Here is a 17470-nt window from a genome sequence, read left to right on the forward strand (position 1 = left end):
CTCCCTCCCAACACTGTCGCATACCTCTCTGCATTCATCACCTTGTGTGAGTGCTTCTTGGGCTACCCTCCTCATTGGGGTTTGTTCAAGAAAATATTTACTGCCCGATCTCAAACAGTGAAAAAAGCGAATCCTGCGGACACCCGGACCAACATTATCCAGTTGTGCGGTGGCATAGGAATTCAAAAGAGTAATAGGAGTACTTATCCTCCGATGACCCTCCCTAAATCGGTTAGGAACTCGTAGGCGTCATGGTTCTACTGCAATGATATTGCATCTCCAAACATGTCGACTGGCCTTCCCCCCTTTACCTTAGATCGTCCGACTGCCCCTAGGATATTGACCATATTCGAGGATGAAAAGGCAGAAGTGGAGATGTTGGCGGGTGAAGTGATCAACTTGGTCAGAAACGGGCTGACTGGTTTGGACCTGCTGGAGACGTTTCTCAGTCGGCGCATGCAACCTCTTCAGGCAAGGGACCATGCCACGTGGCATTACACTGGTTCCGAAGACTCCATTCGGTTGCATCCAAAGGAAGTCGATGAAGAGACGGTAAGCCAGTGGATCAGACGCATCACTGGTCCTTGCGACAACCCCGTGGGATCTAGATGAGTCGCGCCTTATTCTGCTAAGAATAAGCCGCGGAAACTGGTATGTTGCATCTTTTCTGATTGTGTTTATGCCTTCGTCGAGTGACTTCGTATTCATTCGACTGACTCTATTACCTTTGAGCTTTGCAGGAATGGACCAACCTGCACTCTCATGTGCCCAACGGGGAGCAATTCGACATTGGAGGAGAAAGTGAAGGTGGAAGTGCTGACAGTGAATATGTAGATGGTAGTGAAGAAAGCGAAGACGCTTCAGAAGACAGTGAGGAAGAAGAACAATCTCCTCCACGCCGAGAACCACGAACCAACCAACGCCATGACCCATCAGCTGCACCAAGTAAAACAGTCGCCTCCAGCAGCAGAAGCGTGAAGCAGGACCGAGCTGTCGCGCCCGAGTCTGCGGAGAAGGCTGCAAAACAGCCGAAGCCTGATGCGTTGAAACTCTGGAAGGCTTTACCGCGAATGAGAATCGCCGTGCCGGTTGCCTCAGTGTAAGTGTTTGTCTTTTTTATCTTGCCATTGTGTCTTTTTAAACTTTTGGTGACCGATTGCAATTTGTTTGCCAGTGCTGCTACTTCGGTGTCGACTCCTGTCGAGATGGGATAGGACCGTATGGACCTGGACATAGTGGATCAGCCTGCACCTCGACCAGGTATGATCAACCTTAGCCTCACTTCATTTCATATATTGGATCAGGACTGATTTGACCATCACCATTTCAGCTTCGGGTGTCATTTTCTTGGATGACGATCTAGAGCCTCAACATACAGCTATGGAACACACTCCTGCTGAGCCAGTTACATCTGCATTGGGGATGCGTGTGATGCATGTGTCGAATGCTCCTCCAGTCGGTTTAGGTGCTATGGCGACGGCCCCTCCGACTGGATCAACTGTCATGACGACTGTGCACGGTGCTCCTCTAGTAACCCAAGCTACCCCTGTCGTGATGCCCACTTCTTCATCAGTTGCATTTTCTATGCATCGCATCCCAGAAGACCAGACTGGCGCTGCCAAAGAGGCGATGATCCAGGCCAATCTGATGATGCAACACACAAAGGAGGTGTTCGAGGCCAGCAAATTGTCGTATGACGCCAGCTCGGCACTCGAAGGAAACATCCGAGTAAGTTTCACTGTAAGTTATTTTTTGATTGATTCTCGTTTGTCAATCCGATTGGAATGTTGTCGATCTTGTCAATCTTGCTTTATTACTTTACACCCACTGGGGGTTTGCCATGTAGTAGGTTGTCTTTACTCCAGTGGGGGCACGCTTAGTGAACCCACTGGGTGTAGTCCCCGAGACTGGTGTCGAATGCTTGCATCATCAGGAGTCTGAAGTTAAGATGTATACTCTATTTTTCACTTGGCCAGGTGAGAGAGGGCGGCCACACCTCATCATGCTACGATGCTCCTCCTCCTCTCCCTCGTAGTTCTTCTCCTCCAAATAACGCACGGTGAAGCCCTACTGAGTTGTCACCACCACCACCACCTCACCACGCCGTCGTGCTGCCGGAGGACTCGGGCTACTACTTCACCATCGCTCGCTGGATCGAGGAGGTGAAGGCATCATCAAGCTGTATGTGTGTTGAACGCGGAGGTGTCGTATGTTCGGTGTTTGATTGGGAGTTCGTGGGACGAATCGTGATTGAATCACGAAGATGTACCATTACATCAACCGCGTTCTTTAACGCTTCCGCTAAGCGATCTACAAGGGTATGTAGATACAATCTCTCCTCTCATAGATGTGCATCTCCTAAATTGATCTTGGTGAGCGTAGGATTTTTTTGTTTCCCATGCAACATTCCCCAATAGTCATTTTGTTGTACACATATGTGATTGTTTGTTTTGATGACAATTTGAGCTCACACTTGCCTTTATTCCAAATGTAGGATCACATTGCGCATGAAAGGTTCAAGCAAAGCTCGGCTTTCAAAGGCAAGCCATTCGTGCTCCACCAAAGAAAGGTGCACTTGTTAACTTGGAAGACGATGATGATAGTGATGATGCATCAAAGGGAGGAAGAAACAAAGATAAGCCTGATGGAAGAAAGATGGAGAAAGATAGGGTGAAGAGGTCGGGCGGAGGCATCTAGCTTGAGGGAGCAAATTAGTGAAATGGTGAAAGTCGATGAAACCTTGTTGACCAAGCATTTGGGAACAATGGTGGTCTTAGCCGAGAAGAACCAACAAAAAAGGCAAAGTGGGAGAGATGATGCGCACTCGAGGACCCTAATATCGCTCTTGAGGAGCAAAAGAGGAGGGGCGCAGAGATCGTCGAGGAGGGCCGGTTCTTGATGATGAACCCGGATGGCGTGGAACCGGTGGCAAAAGAGTTTTGGGCGTTGGAAAGAATGGAGATCATGTTTCGGAGGAGGCAAGAGTTTCAACATTATGGCCGATGGTGGTGGTTTCGGCAATGGAGGTGGTGATGGTGGTGGTTTCGTCGATGGATGTGGCAGTGATGATGGTTTTGGCTATGGAGGTGGTGGTGGTGATGCTTTCGACAATGGAGGTGGTGGTGCTTCGGCCAATGGAGTTGGTGGTGCTTTGGCCAATGGAGGTGATGGTGGTGATTCCGGCAACGATGGGGATGATTCTTCGTCCAATGTTGATGATGATGGTGGTGCTATGACTAGTGGTAGTGGCAATGATCTTGGTAACAATGATGTTGCTTGATTTGATCACATTTAATTGTGTTTGATTGTGCATTCTTTTGGACAAACTTGCATCTACTATATTGCACATGCTTTTGGACGTGAACTATTGTCATACGAGAATTTACACGGTGTATTGCATCTACTATACGAATTTGTAGTTGATGCTATATGAAAATCAAAACTTATCTGTGGTACCACGAGGGCCTTCACAAAGCCCCTCGCGGTACCGCAAAATAGTGTTCGGGGGAACCTTAAAATGGTTTTGCAAGACGTCGTTTTGCGGGATCTGCTAGAGCTGCTCTAAGTTTGCATCAAGTTGCAAACCCAACATGCTATTGGAGCTAACATATATTTTCAGATTGAGAAATGAAATCTACATTGCACTTTTTTTTTCTTTTTTTTTTTGCGAAAATCTACATTGCACATTCAACCACTTGACTGATCAGAAGGATGGAAAACAGCAAGATCGATGGTCGGACCATTTAGACATTACGAAACGCTTGTCCTCTACAATCCTGATCTTCCCTACCCTACGATCAGGTACGCTGCACGGAAGTGCAGCATTCCACTCCAAATACACACTAAATCAACAAGGTGATAAATTGGCAAGAGATCTTGCCATCTTTACAACACTCCGAGAATCCCACAGTTTTTGCTATTGCCTTCAACTAATTGTAGTGATTGACTGGCGTGAGAGGACTTCTAGGAGCACGTATCGTTTGATCCAGGTAGCTCTTTCCTTTGCCCACTTCATCCAACTTGTTCTTTGATTTGAATTTCGCCACAAGATCTGGCACTGAGGCTTTCAATTCCTCAATTGATTCGAAGCTATATGCACTGGCCAGTAGCTCCCATGGGCGATGACGAACTGGACTATTAACCTGTTGAGAGAACATTGGTAACGAAATATGTCACCTTATATAGGATTGATAGAAAGGTGGTTTGCACTGAATAATCACATTTCTTGTCTAAAATATAGTCTGTTCCTAAACTTGTGTCAGAAGTGTTAACATGTCCATAAGGTGCATACGTTCATATTGTTCAGTTGCTAGTTATGTCAGGAATGTAGTTCTTTCAACAGTTTACTGAATAAACTCAAAAAAATCATCTATTTAGCTAAAGCTGATCAATTGATAGCTATCTTGTGTTTTCAAAGATTAAAACTGTTATTCTGAGTTTACTGCATTTGTTTAACTTGTTTCTCAGTTCTAGTTTAAATATGGTGCAAATGTGAATGCAAATAGCTTACCGAGTAATCCTTTTCAATACAGTTAGTTGCAACGGTTCTTATGGATTCTATGCCCTGATTGTGTTTTTCAGTCAGCAATCCCAAATGATTTGAGAAGGAGGTGGACAGAGTTTCCATTCCCTTTCTAGTTTCATGATCCAGTGAGTGAGAATCTGGAAAAAAGAAAGTGGATAACATAAGGAAAAGAACATCTTTCAAGGGAAAAATATATTATAGTCCAAGTAGATATGTTACTCTCTGAAGAAGTCAAAATATCAGATGTAATGGCATGGAACCCTGCATCAATGTGTGAGGAACGAAGTTGAATCTCCTGGATAATACTTTCATTTTCATTTCTTCTCTCTCTGCATGCAAGAAATGCGTTAGAAAAACTGGGAAGGGCCTACACTGGAAGGTTCATCACAGCATCACCCAGAATGGTCACTTTTGCCAAAATGATTACAACTTACTGTATATAATCATTAGCTTCGACAACTGAGCTCTTATTTAGATGTTCTACACATGACTGCGTATGCGACCAGTAAGAAACAGAATGGTGGCTTCCCTGCAAGCTGCAACAAATAATGCTTGTTCAGCAGTAATAAATCTTCTAACCAGAAGGACTACAAGGAAAATAAGTAATTCATATTGCGCATAATTTTAGGTAGGCAAGTTAAATTGGTACCACTGCTGCAAGATGTCTCCCATTTTCTCTTTGGTATTAGCATGCGATGACATGTCCTCGAGGAATTGGCTCTCTAGCTTTTCAGCACAGGATGCAGCCTCCTTTTTGCCATTATCTGAAACTTGTCGTAGGCTGGATATTTCCAACGCCAGTTGTTCCTGCTCTTCACTATTCGTCTCATTCAGTTGTCCAACATATTCTGAAACCTGCTAAGTGGGAGAACAGTTATCGCCTAAGTCATAAAAGGAGGCTTGCTTTTTTTCAATTGAACAATAGGTAAGCTGACCATTGTCGTTTTCCTGGCAGTCAAGCCAGCTAAAATTGCAGCAATCTTGTCAAGAGCAGCTTGCTCTTCTCTAGTAGCAACTTCCTATTGAAAGGAAAGATGTGATCAGGAGTTTGTCTATAAATGAACTCTGTATATGTAGCACCGTAATTCAAAACCAACCAACCTCAAAACGCTTCTCAAATTCAGCAAGACGAGAGGAGCATCCTCTTTGACTTTGCTCCATAAGTTTCATGAGCCTAGACGCATGTGTGCTGATATCGTTAAAGAAATCTATTGACGTCCTCGACATGGCTTGTGCTGAGGTAAGACTCTTTTGCAATCCCTGCCAGACAAGTTTCAGAATGAGTTGCAGGATCTGGCATAATGTGTGCAATAGAGGTAGACGTTAACAAAAGCAAGGGTCGAGGAGACATACTAATTCTTGCTGTTCAGCAGAAAATGCTAATAGCTCCTTGAGTTCGGAAGTAGATCTCAAAACCTCTGTTAGTACTTGTTCAGCCTCTGAAACCATCACTGCTAGAAACTGTTAATAAGATAGGCCATGATTAGATTTTGTAAAGTGGCTCGCTACTTTAATTCAGATAGCAACTACTCCAAAGATGAAACTTCTATTCTTGCATACATTGTCAACAGCTATTGCTTGTAAAGATATATCCAATTCCATCTGCTCAGAGTCTGTGATGGATCGTAGAGTATCGGCAAGCTCGTTCATGCATTGCACACCAGAGATACACATATCTTTGGCCTTTGCGATTCTACTCTCCAAATGGTTAGCTGACTGGACGCAGTTGCATGATGCAGATAATTAGTACATTGTGATCATAGTAATCATGAACAGTTAACAAGGTAAGTATTTTAATAGTAGTACCTCAGATTTAGCAGAAAAATATGAATTCATGTGTCCAGTCATGGACTCCAAAAGTTGACGCTGTTCACAAATCGACCCAACAACTGTGTTTTGAAGAAGCCCAAGACTCTGATCCAGTTGAGACCGAAAATTGAATAGCAACACTTTATTTTCAACTTCAGTTTTCGATTGTCTTCCTATTTATATTTGCCAAAAAATACCAACCACTGTCATTGCAAGAAAGCAGCAACTTGTAGAGGGAGGGGGGGTCTAGCTGTTTACCAAGTTTATTCTGAAGACCAGCAATATCTCCAGATGCCGCCTCGACGGTACCACACAGAACCTTTGCACGTTCAAGAATTACATTCTCTATACATTGTTATGAATTAGTTCCAAACATAAGAACACTTGATCCAGCTAACATACTAACTTAAGATCAAGAAATATTTACCAGCATGGAGTAAATTTGAGATTATGTAGTCCTTTTCTTTCATAGACATGTTAGCTCTCGAATGAGCTTCCTGAAGATACAGAAATTCCCTCTTGTAAGTTTCAATCCTCATCTAAATAGGAAGATACTTAGATGTCAAGTTTGTGCGTTCTAAGTAAATATAAAAAGCCCAAGAACTAGAAGGTTTTGCGTATGAAAAAATATTGTTATCCAGATTGCAGCACCTTTAACTCTTTATTCTGACCTTCCAAATTCAACCTGTGATCCTGCTCTTCTAGGTACAAACTTCTGTACTTTTCGAGCTCCTGCCAGACCACCAAAGGTACAAGTCAATTCAACCCTGAACAATATACCAATCAATATATCTAAACTTCAATTAGATAAGAACTATACTTTGCTCTGCTTCTCCATGCTAAGCTCCATATATTCCACCTTTTCCCTCATTATCTGCAACATATGGTAATAAAGACATTCAATATCTTGCACAAAGATTCTGTAATATGCATATTTAGAACAATCTGAAGTTTTTTGTACCTTTTTCTCAGCCTCCTCAAGAACAAACCTTTCATGGGGGATATAAATTCCATTCTTTTCCCTTGCGGCTTTTACATCTGACAATATACTTGTGAGATCCTATATAATAATGTGAGGAATAGGAATAACTAGAGGATTGAAGAAAACCTTTTTTCATTTTTTCCATTTCTTGGTAGAGATCCTTAAGCATAACAGATTTGCAAACTTTTTGGTTTACCTACAGCAATAGTTGAAGTTTGTGACAAGGATTGCAACTAAATCAGAATGCCAAGAATGAATTGAAGTAGGAAACTAGTACCTCTGGTGTATTTCTTATGCTTTTAGCACGATAAGCATAATCAAGTGTAACTAGAGTTTCTTCCAGACACTGGACAGATGGAGTTACTGTTGCTATGATGCAAGTTTTGGCTTTTCCACCTAAGGATTCCCTAAGCAATCTGGTGAGCTTACTGTCCCTGGCAAAGTATCAAAACGAATATGAATTACTGCCATGCATAATGAATAAATTATGGCATAATCTTCCTGATGTATTATGAGAAACGGCATACCTGTATGGTACATGAACTGAATGCTCAACAAGTGCAGTGATGACACGACCAAGTGTTAATAAGCTCTTATTCAGCTCTCCGGCTTCTCTTGCTCTAACCTACCAGCATGCCACAAATCATGATTTCAAGATGGATTGACATGTTATTAGAATTAACATCTTAATTTGACATCACAATAAGATTTAAATGTGTAGTAATATAGTAATATCCAGTTATGACAACACAAACCACATCAAAACATCCGGGGCTTTTGGTTTTCAAAAACGGAGGTAAATGATTTGCCTCGGCGATTTATTAAGAAGAGAGTTGCCCAGTTAATTAATGGAAAGCCGGGCAAAAACCGATACAAACAGGCCGCATGTGGACAACTCACAAAGCAAGAACAAGTGTTTTCTTCTCACTGAAAAAAATTGCTTCAGAGACAAGATGGTTATACATAAGGTCTACAACATACCTAAACTGAAAATATGGGACGGCAGGATATACAATTTATCATCTTCCAGCGTGTACTTTACCAGTTCAACCAAGTGAAAATATGGACGATTAACCCATGCGTCCCAATAGGATGGGGTATGACAAACAGTTGATATAATCACTTATTAGTTGGTAATAGAACCAAGTACCTCTTTTGCACCTGATCGAGCTATACTCTCTGATCCTGCTAGGTCTACAAGGTTCAACCTCCCACATTTCATGAGTTCCTGATTCCCTGTTGTTGTTACTTTGACATCGATATATATAGAAAAGACAGAATGTGAACGGCTGCAAGTACAGGATACACAATGATCAGTACTCAACACGTCCCCTATTGGCACCCAAAAAAAGAAGTGAAATGGTCATCGACCTGCTTTGCATATTCAGTGCAGTGTCGGCAGTGCGTCTCCTAGTTGATCCATGTTCTAACAGACTATATATCTCACCAGGACTGTAGACAACAATTTTTTCAAGGCCTCTTATGACAGCCCCACCTTTGCCATCTTCCATAAGAGATATAGCAGGCCTTTTGTGTCTATCTTCAGGGAATCTGCTTTGGTCCTCTGAAACCAACAGGTCTGTTATTTCTTCGTTATAGAGCTCCAAGAAGGTTACCTTCATGCTATAGTCAGCCTTCCGTGCTTCCAAAATTTCGAAGATATGGCGCACTGCTCTTGGCATGACACCAGCAGTAGCTGGCAGATCACCCACCTAAAAAGGCAGATGAGGCAAATTGTTCAGCTGCTGCAAGTAACTTCTAAGCGGATGTCCAATATTTTTAGTACCTGCTGCATCATCTCTCCCTCCATAGTATAAGTTTTCCCGGTTCCAGTTTGTCCAAAGGCGAAGACTGTACAGTTGTAGCCTTCAAGGACATCATCGACAATAGGTGCAACAGCATTATCATATATCGCCCTCTGCTGAGATTTTGGACCAAAGACCTGGTATAAAATAACAACCATACATCAACCAAAAATTCATGAGAATCGATGTCAATCATGAAGGGGTATTTTTTGAAAAGGAAGGTCAAACCTCCGGGCCTCTGCATCCTCACATCTACACAACCATCATTGAAATAAAGAAGATGCAAGGCAATGGGGCCAAATCATCAACACATAAACAGAGTATGAAGTAGACAACAATGGAATAACCATGTAGGAGTATTTAGCACTTGATAATCATCATATTACAGATCTGTGATGCCCCAGATTTTGATCGTTTAAAATTAGCCATAACTGAATGACGGCAACTATTTAAAATACATATAGATCATAAGCAGAAAGCACAGGGATCGATAGTGGCTTTACCTTGTCAAAGGTGAATGTTCGGTCTGCTTGCTTGAACAGGCTGTTCATAACTGTGACCTCCCTCTTGGTGTCGTTGCAGGAGACGGCACTCTGGACATTCGCTTTCTGCTCCTCCACGCTTAGTGGTCTAACCGTGCACCAGTCACAAAAACGAATCAGAGACACCATGAAGCATCTCCTAGTCTTTAACAACATGAACTAGCACCAGCAGCAATTTGCTCAAAATTTTCGTAGTCGCTACACAGTTGGCAACCAGAGATAAAAGCTAGCATTCCCACAGACTACGCCACGATTCGCCTCAGTCCTAGGCTGCTACTTGGAGCATCACAGCGTGGCTTACAAAGAGTCTGGTCGGTGGGGCCAAAGCGAGAGCACCTCACCTGCACCGGAGCACGACCTGCACGTTCGCCTCGCGGTCTCCGACATTTCCGCCATTGTTGCTGCAGGCGCCTACGCCGCTGCGGCGCACGGAGCTGTGCGAGCCCGCTTCCGCCCACCGCAGCTCCCGGCGCTCGGGCCGCGGCGTGAGGAAGGGGGTCGGCTGGCTCACCCACGACCGCCGGCTGGGGTTCGGGGTATGCGCCATGCCGGCGACGCCACCTCAAAGCGACCACCGAGGCTTGGATCTGGGGGCGGATTGGGGCAAAATCCGCGTGGCTTCTGCGGGATTCGGTTCGGCGATTTGGGAGAAGGGCGAGAGGAAGAGGACGCCTTTCTCGCGTGTTTTGAAATTTTGAACAACACAGGCGATCGGGTTTACAGGAAGTGGGAGTTATTTTTTTTAAAACAATCTCACGAACCTTTATTACTGCATCATAAGGCTGTGATTGGATTGTTGTTTTTCAGAACTTTACACCGTTAAAAGATACAGACCTTGCTTCATCGTTTTCCTTTTCAGTTGAAAATCGCATAGGGTCGATAAGATACATTTGTAAAATAAATACCAGTGTAGAAAAATACACCGATTTCAAACAGAGCCTAATGTTTACAGAAATAAAAGAGAGACTAGCAAAAGGGCCTGTGCGTTGCAACAAAAAAAACAATTATAATCGATCTCTAATGACGCTGGACATATTATGTTTTTAAAATTTTAGCACATTTCTTGAAATGCATGAACATTTTTTTAATTAGCAAACATCTTTTTCAATCTCACTCAAAAAATTATACCTAATTTTTTTCTTCAAAATCATGGGATTTTATTATTTTCACCAACATTGTTCTCAAAATTATGAACATTTTTCTGAATATGCGAATATTTTTACAAAAATCCCGAACATTTTTTGAATTCACAAATATTTTATGTTTTCTTCAAACTTTTATTTCAAAATTCTAAGTTTTATAAATTACATAAATTTTCCAAGGTTCTAAAAATTTTAAATTAAAAAATGGAACAAAAAATGAAAATAAAACACGAGACTAAAAACAGAGGTTACACGGACTTTAGTTTAAAATCATTGACTTTTTTTATTTTATGGACATTTTCTCAAAATTTAAACATTTTTTGCATATGCAAACATTTTTCAAAACTCCTCAGTAGTTTTTGAATTCTCAAAACTATTATGTTTTTTTAAATATTTTATTTCGAAATTCTCAGTTTCTTAAAATTGAAAAAAGTTATTTGAAGTTTTAAATTATTTAAAGTAGAAAACAAAATGAAATGGAAAAGAAAAATTGAAAACTAAACTAAAAAAACAGACGCCCACGCATGGGCCGGCCCAAACAGGTGTGCTGCATTTTTTCCAATGCCCATAGCGTAATATAGGAGACGCCTACATGGGCCGGCCCAGTCCGGTGATTTTTCTGTTTTAAACGTTTTCTGTTACTTATATGTGGCATTGGTGGGTAATTTTAGCCAACTTTAGGGGCAATTTGAATGACGTACGGCAGAAGCAATCCAACACATTAACGTACGCAGTATGGGCGCTCGCTCGCTGCATCCACGTCGGACAAGCTAGGTGACAAATCCAAAAACAATCCATGCCCCCATCCCCCCGTTCCAGGTCCGCCTCCCTCTCTCGATCTCCTCACGCTGCCTGCCACGCCGCCGCCACTCGCAGTGCTCCTCCCCACCGCCGCTGCCGCGCTCATCCGCACCGCCGCCGCTGCGCTCTTTCTTTCTGTGGGCACCGGTAGTGGTGCTGGTCTCCGACCTCAGCGCCGCGGGCGCCGTCCTCCCCGGTGCCCATCCAGATCGGACGAGCCTCCCGTTCGACCTGTTCCCCCTCCGTGAAGCCTGCCGTCCGAGCGGATGTAGCCTGCGCGCAGAGCACCACGGCCACTGGTACGAGCGGATGCCGCCGGAGCCCGCCGCGGAAGGGGACGAGGCGACGTCTTCCTCCTCGTCGCCGGCGGTGGCGGCGCGGCGGCCCGAGGCCCCCTACCCCGGAGCCTACTCCCGTCGTCTCTGCTCTCTTCCCCGCCCCTGAGCAGCCACTCGTCGGCCCGAGTTGTGTCCTCCATCGTTGTTCCTCATCTGCAGGTATCTCATCCCCTCCAACGCCATGGCCTCTGCCCCTGCACCACCAAGCAGATTGTTAACTCTAGATCATGATATCTTATCTATGATTGTTCTCTTATGTGCTACAACTTGATCTGCAACTTGCTTTCTGAACACGTCTTTTCTGTTAGTCAGTTTATTAAGATAAGATTCTACGTTTACTGCATTTCAGATTAGAGGTTGGTGGAGGTTAATTGCATAAGGGCAAGTTACTCTTTCAAAATCTCCTACAAGCTATTTTCTGTGATCAGTATAGACTGCTTCCTTACCCATTTGTTTGGTCTGATATGCAAACAATCTAATTGATGATACCTGGATTGGGTAATCATATGAACTAACGGTTCTATCATCAACCACTTGACTTGAGAGGAAGTACTTGTGTGACTTTTGGTAGTCGAATATCATCGGGCCACATGCCTTGCTATCTCACTGAATCTGCAGTAAAAGGGTCCTATACATTCGGTTATCCAGCCATTGGCTGACTTTTTTTCCTTCTCTAGGGGTAGACTTTTTTTCCTTCTCTAGGGGTAGAGCTTGGTTCTGCCACACTAAGCTTTTTCTTTCTAGAAGTAGACTTTTAAAGTTGCTTATTGAACCTTAGCTATTAACATGTTCTGAGTGTACATCATAAATTTGGTAGTTTCATGATTACCGTACATCCGATGATCCGCTTCCACTCGCCCTCGCGTGGTCTCCTTCTCCCCGACCTCTCGGTGCTCAGCAGGAGTGTGGCTCGCCACCGGCCCCGACGAGAGAGGTCATCGCCCCGGTCAGCTCTGGCCGCCTCCACCACCACCTCTAGCCGTCGTCACCATCCTCACCCCCGGCCACGACTTACATCCCAGCTTAGGTACAGCTCCAGCCCTTGCCTCTCATGCCTGGTATTGCTTCTATTTACCTTCATGTTCACGTTCTCGTTAGGGGAGAAGTGCAAACACTGGAGCACATGGATGTGCAACAGGACTATGTTCTGATTTGACCAAGTCGAAGGAAGTATATGACCAGAAATTTCTCTCAGATCAATTTATCTACAAGATTAGTTCTTTTGGATGGTGAGAAATCACCATGTCTTGGTTAATTTAACTGAGATAGCTTCTTCTGATACTTTAGTTGGTGCCATCAGTGAACATTTGGTGTTGCTTATTTGTAGTCTATTGTTCAGTTCCCTGTTTGCGTTGTGCTATTATGCCTTTTTACAAATATGTGTGGTGCATGTTCTCTACTCCCATGTTAATTCCTGGTTTGGCATTCCAATAATTGTGTGACCAATGCCTTCCACAGGTCGTGTTCACCGACCACCATGCCTTATTCTTTCCAATGTTCCTTAACCAATGTTGGAGGTACTTCCTTCTGTGGCTATTTTCTACCTTCTATTCATATGTTATGTGAATTGCATGTAATATAGTCTATGAATTTTGAATTATTGGGAGAGAAGTTCTTTCATGGTATAAAACTACTCCCCTTGTTTGCTCACATATGATTCCCCTTTTTTGAAGTGGACATATATACAACCTTGAGCTAGATCTATAGACTGGAAATGTGTATCCTGTAGTTTATTAACTATTATAGATCATGCATAGTCCTCTACCTTAAAAAAAATTGGAGACAAGGTAGTATGTACTTTTCATCTCATTTTATTATTCTTATTTGATTGTCCTTGTGTTCAGAAAATTGATTGCTTATTTTACTTTTTGAGTGATATAACAGGAGAGAGCTTATTTGAGTGTGGTGTAGAGTATGTCTACTGTTTCTTGCTGTAGATATTTTTTATACGGTGTACGTCCAATCTTGTATTTCAAGTTGAGGCATACAGTCAAAATTCATAATGTATGATTCAGTTGCTTAGTGTCGTTCTAGATTTGCGATTTTATCTCCCAAAGATGTTGTACAATGTCATGCAGATGGTGCCCATCGACGCTGCTACCTTCGAAAAATCGCCATGGTATGGATTGACGACCACGGGGCGTGTTTCTTCCCTGTGCCAAAGAGTGGGAGGACGCAGAGCAGGGTAACCAAGCTGGATGACGGGGCATCATCGGAGGTGGAGGAGAGGTCCAACGAGAGGTGTGACATGGTGGGGTTCGGCAGGGTCAATAAGATGACCCACAGGGCTTGGCAAGACGGTGAGACATGGCTGAAGGAGCGGAGCACAACTTCAGAAGGACGAACAGGCACAACGAAGGCTTACACATTGTTGCCACCTCAATGTCCTTACATCAGGCTAGTTCAGGCTTTCGAATTTGTGGTTTTGATCATTGGCAAGCATGTATATAGTCGTACCAGAATTCATTAGACACGGTTACCAGTTGTGGATTCGTTGCAATATTTTTGATCTTATCAATATATTTGATGTTCGTTCGTGTAGCCTTTGGTTTCTATATATTGATTCAATGTTGTACCTACGCTGACAATTCATACAGGTGGTAGATACGTAGTATTTCTGGCTGAAAAAGAAGGGAAACAAGCTTGCTATTAATGTAGTAATTTGACTAGGCAATTATTTGTGGAAGGGACTAGGATGAGGAGACAACATGGTAACTCAGAGTAACATTCCAGGGCGGTTAACAACCAGGCAGCACAGAAGAACTATCTCAGGACAGCATGATTTAGTAAGGTTTTTCATACTTTTCTCAAACACTTGTCTGCCATTATTTTAGAAGTAAGAGTGTTAATTATGTTATGTCCTGTTCTTATCAGAGAATAGTAAAATCCTGAGAATTATCATTGGTCTTAATACATCATTCCGTTTACTGGTTCTCGGTCTGCTATGGGTATTGGAGGAGACAGATCGGGCAGAACTACAACCTGAGGTTGTGCAGGTTTAGGGATACCTCTTGCCAAGGTTATATAATTTAGAGTTTGGCGAAAGACAAAAATATACAATAGGTAAATAAAGATCAGTTCATCACTGAAATAGTTATGAATATCAATGCAGTCTATGATGTGTGTTATCAATAACATTTTATAATTCTTTGGTAACATCACTGAAAACTATTGATTTGTCCTCTCTAATTTATTACAGTTAGCTTTGTTTTAGATAGGGTGTTAATAGAAAACATTCATTATTTGCATCAGCTATAAGTTTACATTATGCAAATGTCAGTAACAAAAATAGTATGATGACAATTTAGGTGATGACCAAACCAAGAGTCTGTTGATGAGATCAAAGACACCACATGGATGGACAGACAGCTGCGGAGCATCACACAGAGCAGCCAGCGAATAGGAGGAGCAAAGACAGCATCGCTTGCATCCTTGTAAACACCCGCTAGCTGAACAGGAGCAAAGACAACAAGTGATGTGTCGTCGTAAACTTCCACTACTGGCCGAGCCTCAACCTGTTAGCCCCTCGTGTCTACAATTGGTTCTATGCCAGATTGGTTTTACAACTTTTTGTTGTTATTCGTATGATATAGTGTTTAATTTGGTTGGAAGTAATCCATCGCCCAAGGGGATCAAGGTCTCTAAAATATTGTTGTTTGTTCAAAGGTTGTTTGTTTTGCTATTAGTTGTAAATTCTATCGCAAGTTCCTTGTTTATATGTGCATGACCGTCAGCAATTAGAGAAAAAAGGTGAAAGGATCGCTTGTCAATCTTGCACCGCACAAACTTCCTCTCAGGAGGCGCCACCGGGTGGCGCCCCAACCCCTAGTATTTGCTTTATTAGTAGGTAAAGATTACCAGGGTTGCCTAACCAAACATGATGGTTAACACCCAGCCTTAAAACATACTCATACTTCGCTAAATTGTGAGTCTCAAAGTTCGAGCTCCTATACTCATGTGCATAACTAAAGAACGAAAAAGAGCTACCTTCAGTAATCTCATGCACAATTGCACCATATCTAGCAGGATTATTGTTCCTAATATCGTCAACTACCACCTTGCAGTCTGATGCTATATGAATCCGCTGACAATTAAGATCTTCGCTAAGGGCTAGAACCTCCCAAAAGGCAAGTGCTTCAAGTGTAGATGGATCGCTTATCCCTCTGAACATCACTGCGGAAGCTCCCTCGAAAGAACCATCCCTTCCTCGGCATATCGTTGCTGCCACCCCTCGACCTCGGTTGTATGCCAACGCCGCATCCACATAAATCTTGAAGCAGTTTTTCGGTGGCCGGATCTACCCCAAAGGCCGGGGCACTGCAATAATCGCGGGGCTCCGTCACTGTTCAACGAGTACATTTAGTTCATAAATACCTTTGGATGAATTGGTGGGTAGCCTGGGGGCTCTGAAAAATGTCCTCATAAATCGCTTTCCTCGTTCTCCACAGAGCCCAAAAGGTAACCACCAAGAGGGTATATTGCATTTGTGATAAGCTTTCGTGTAGCCGGAGGAGCCGGTCTTTAGCATTTGCACAATCGAGTTGGCTCATTTTGTCCACAAGATCCTCACCAGACAAGGTCCAAATGCACCTGGACATGGTGCACTCCAAGAGAGCATGTCTCCATGAATATTTGCACCCACACAATGCACATGAGTGTGTTGTGGCCATGTTGCGTTGATGTAGCAGGTCAGAAGTTGGCATTGAGTTCCTTGCTAATCTCCATAAGAAAACCTTGAGCTTGGAGGGGACCTTTGTGTTCTATAGCGGAGTTCACACATCGGTACTCACAGCTCCATCAGATGCACCTGCATTTTCCTCAAGCCAATTGCCCGTGTGTTCTCTTATATTCATGACCATGCAATAAGCCGAACGTACGGAGAACCTCCCTGATTGTTCCCCCGACCATGCCCAGAAGTCATCAACGGACCGAGTGCACAGAGGAATAGACAGTATTGCTTGTGCGTCAAAGGTCATGATGGTGGAGCGGATGCTATCTTCCCGCCAGGTAGCTGTGGTATGATGAATAAGCCCAGCAACCAAAACTGGTGGGTTAGCACTCAGAGTAGTGATCGGGCGCATAGGTCTCGTCCTTGGGATGCAATTGGAGTTCCAGATATCTATGGTCTGCCCTGTGCCAATCATCTTTATCACCCCTTGCTTCATGATGTCCCTCCCATCGAGTACCGCTCTCCAAATCTGCGAAGGATGACTCCCGAGTTCAGCTTCGAATAAGGTAGTGTTGTGGAAGTATGCTGCTTTCAACAGCCTTGCACTTAGAGAATTCGGTTCTCTAAGTACTCTCCAGGTCTGACGCGCCAACAGTGCCAAATTGAAAATCTCCATTCTCTCAAGCCCATTCCACCTAAGAATTTAGGGTTTATCATTACGTCCCATGAGACCCAAGCAGGTTTCCTCCTTCCCTGCTTACTTCCCCACTAGAACTGCCGAATTATCGAGGTGATATGGTCACAAAGACCTCGTGGTAGCCTAAAGCAAGACATAGAATAGACTAGAATAGATTGAG

General features: G+C 43.3%; 2 protein-coding genes across 3 annotated transcripts; one reads left to right on the forward strand and one right to left on the reverse strand.

Moving 5' to 3' along the window:
• Positions 1–3714: 3714 nt before the first annotated feature.
• On the reverse strand, positions 3715–10359 carry LOC123448987 (kinesin-like protein KIN-5B). 2 transcript variants are annotated; one of them, XM_045126048.1, is made up of 23 exons: positions 10005–10359; positions 9625–9751; positions 9103–9258; positions 8688–9028; positions 8467–8605; positions 7844–7941; positions 7594–7750; positions 7443–7512; positions 7296–7372; positions 7155–7208; positions 6986–7066; positions 6762–6873; positions 6593–6679; positions 6332–6507; positions 6086–6241; positions 5879–5986; positions 5627–5785; positions 5461–5544; positions 5175–5380; positions 4960–5061; positions 4745–4854; positions 4511–4662; positions 3715–4142 (listed from the first exon to the last, which is right to left on the reverse strand). In XM_045126048.1, the coding sequence occupies exons 1-23, from the start codon at positions 10208–10210 to the stop codon at positions 3930–3932; spliced, it is 3171 nt and encodes a 1056-aa protein (XP_044981983.1). In that variant the 5' UTR covers positions 10211–10359; the 3' UTR covers positions 3715–3929. The 2 variants fall into 2 exon arrangements, with proteins under 2 accessions (XP_044981983.1, XP_044981984.1); XM_045126049.1 differs by having other exon boundaries at positions 6762–6831; positions 10005–10358.
• A 1038-nt stretch (positions 10360–11397) lies between these two features.
• On the forward strand, positions 11398–12402 carry LOC123450621. The gene is made up of 3 exons (XM_045127778.1): positions 11398–11415; positions 11625–12103; positions 12294–12402. The coding sequence occupies exons 1-2, from the start codon at positions 11398–11400 to the stop codon at positions 12048–12050; spliced, it is 444 nt and encodes a 147-aa protein (XP_044983713.1). The 3' UTR covers positions 12051–12103; positions 12294–12402.
• The last annotated feature ends 5068 nt before the right edge of the window (positions 12403–17470 follow it).

Source organism: Hordeum vulgare, chromosome 4H, assembly GCF_904849725.1.
Source record: "Hordeum vulgare subsp. vulgare chromosome 4H, MorexV3_pseudomolecules_assembly, whole genome shotgun sequence".
NCBI classification, from domain to species: domain Eukaryota; kingdom Viridiplantae; phylum Streptophyta; class Magnoliopsida; order Poales; family Poaceae; genus Hordeum; species Hordeum vulgare.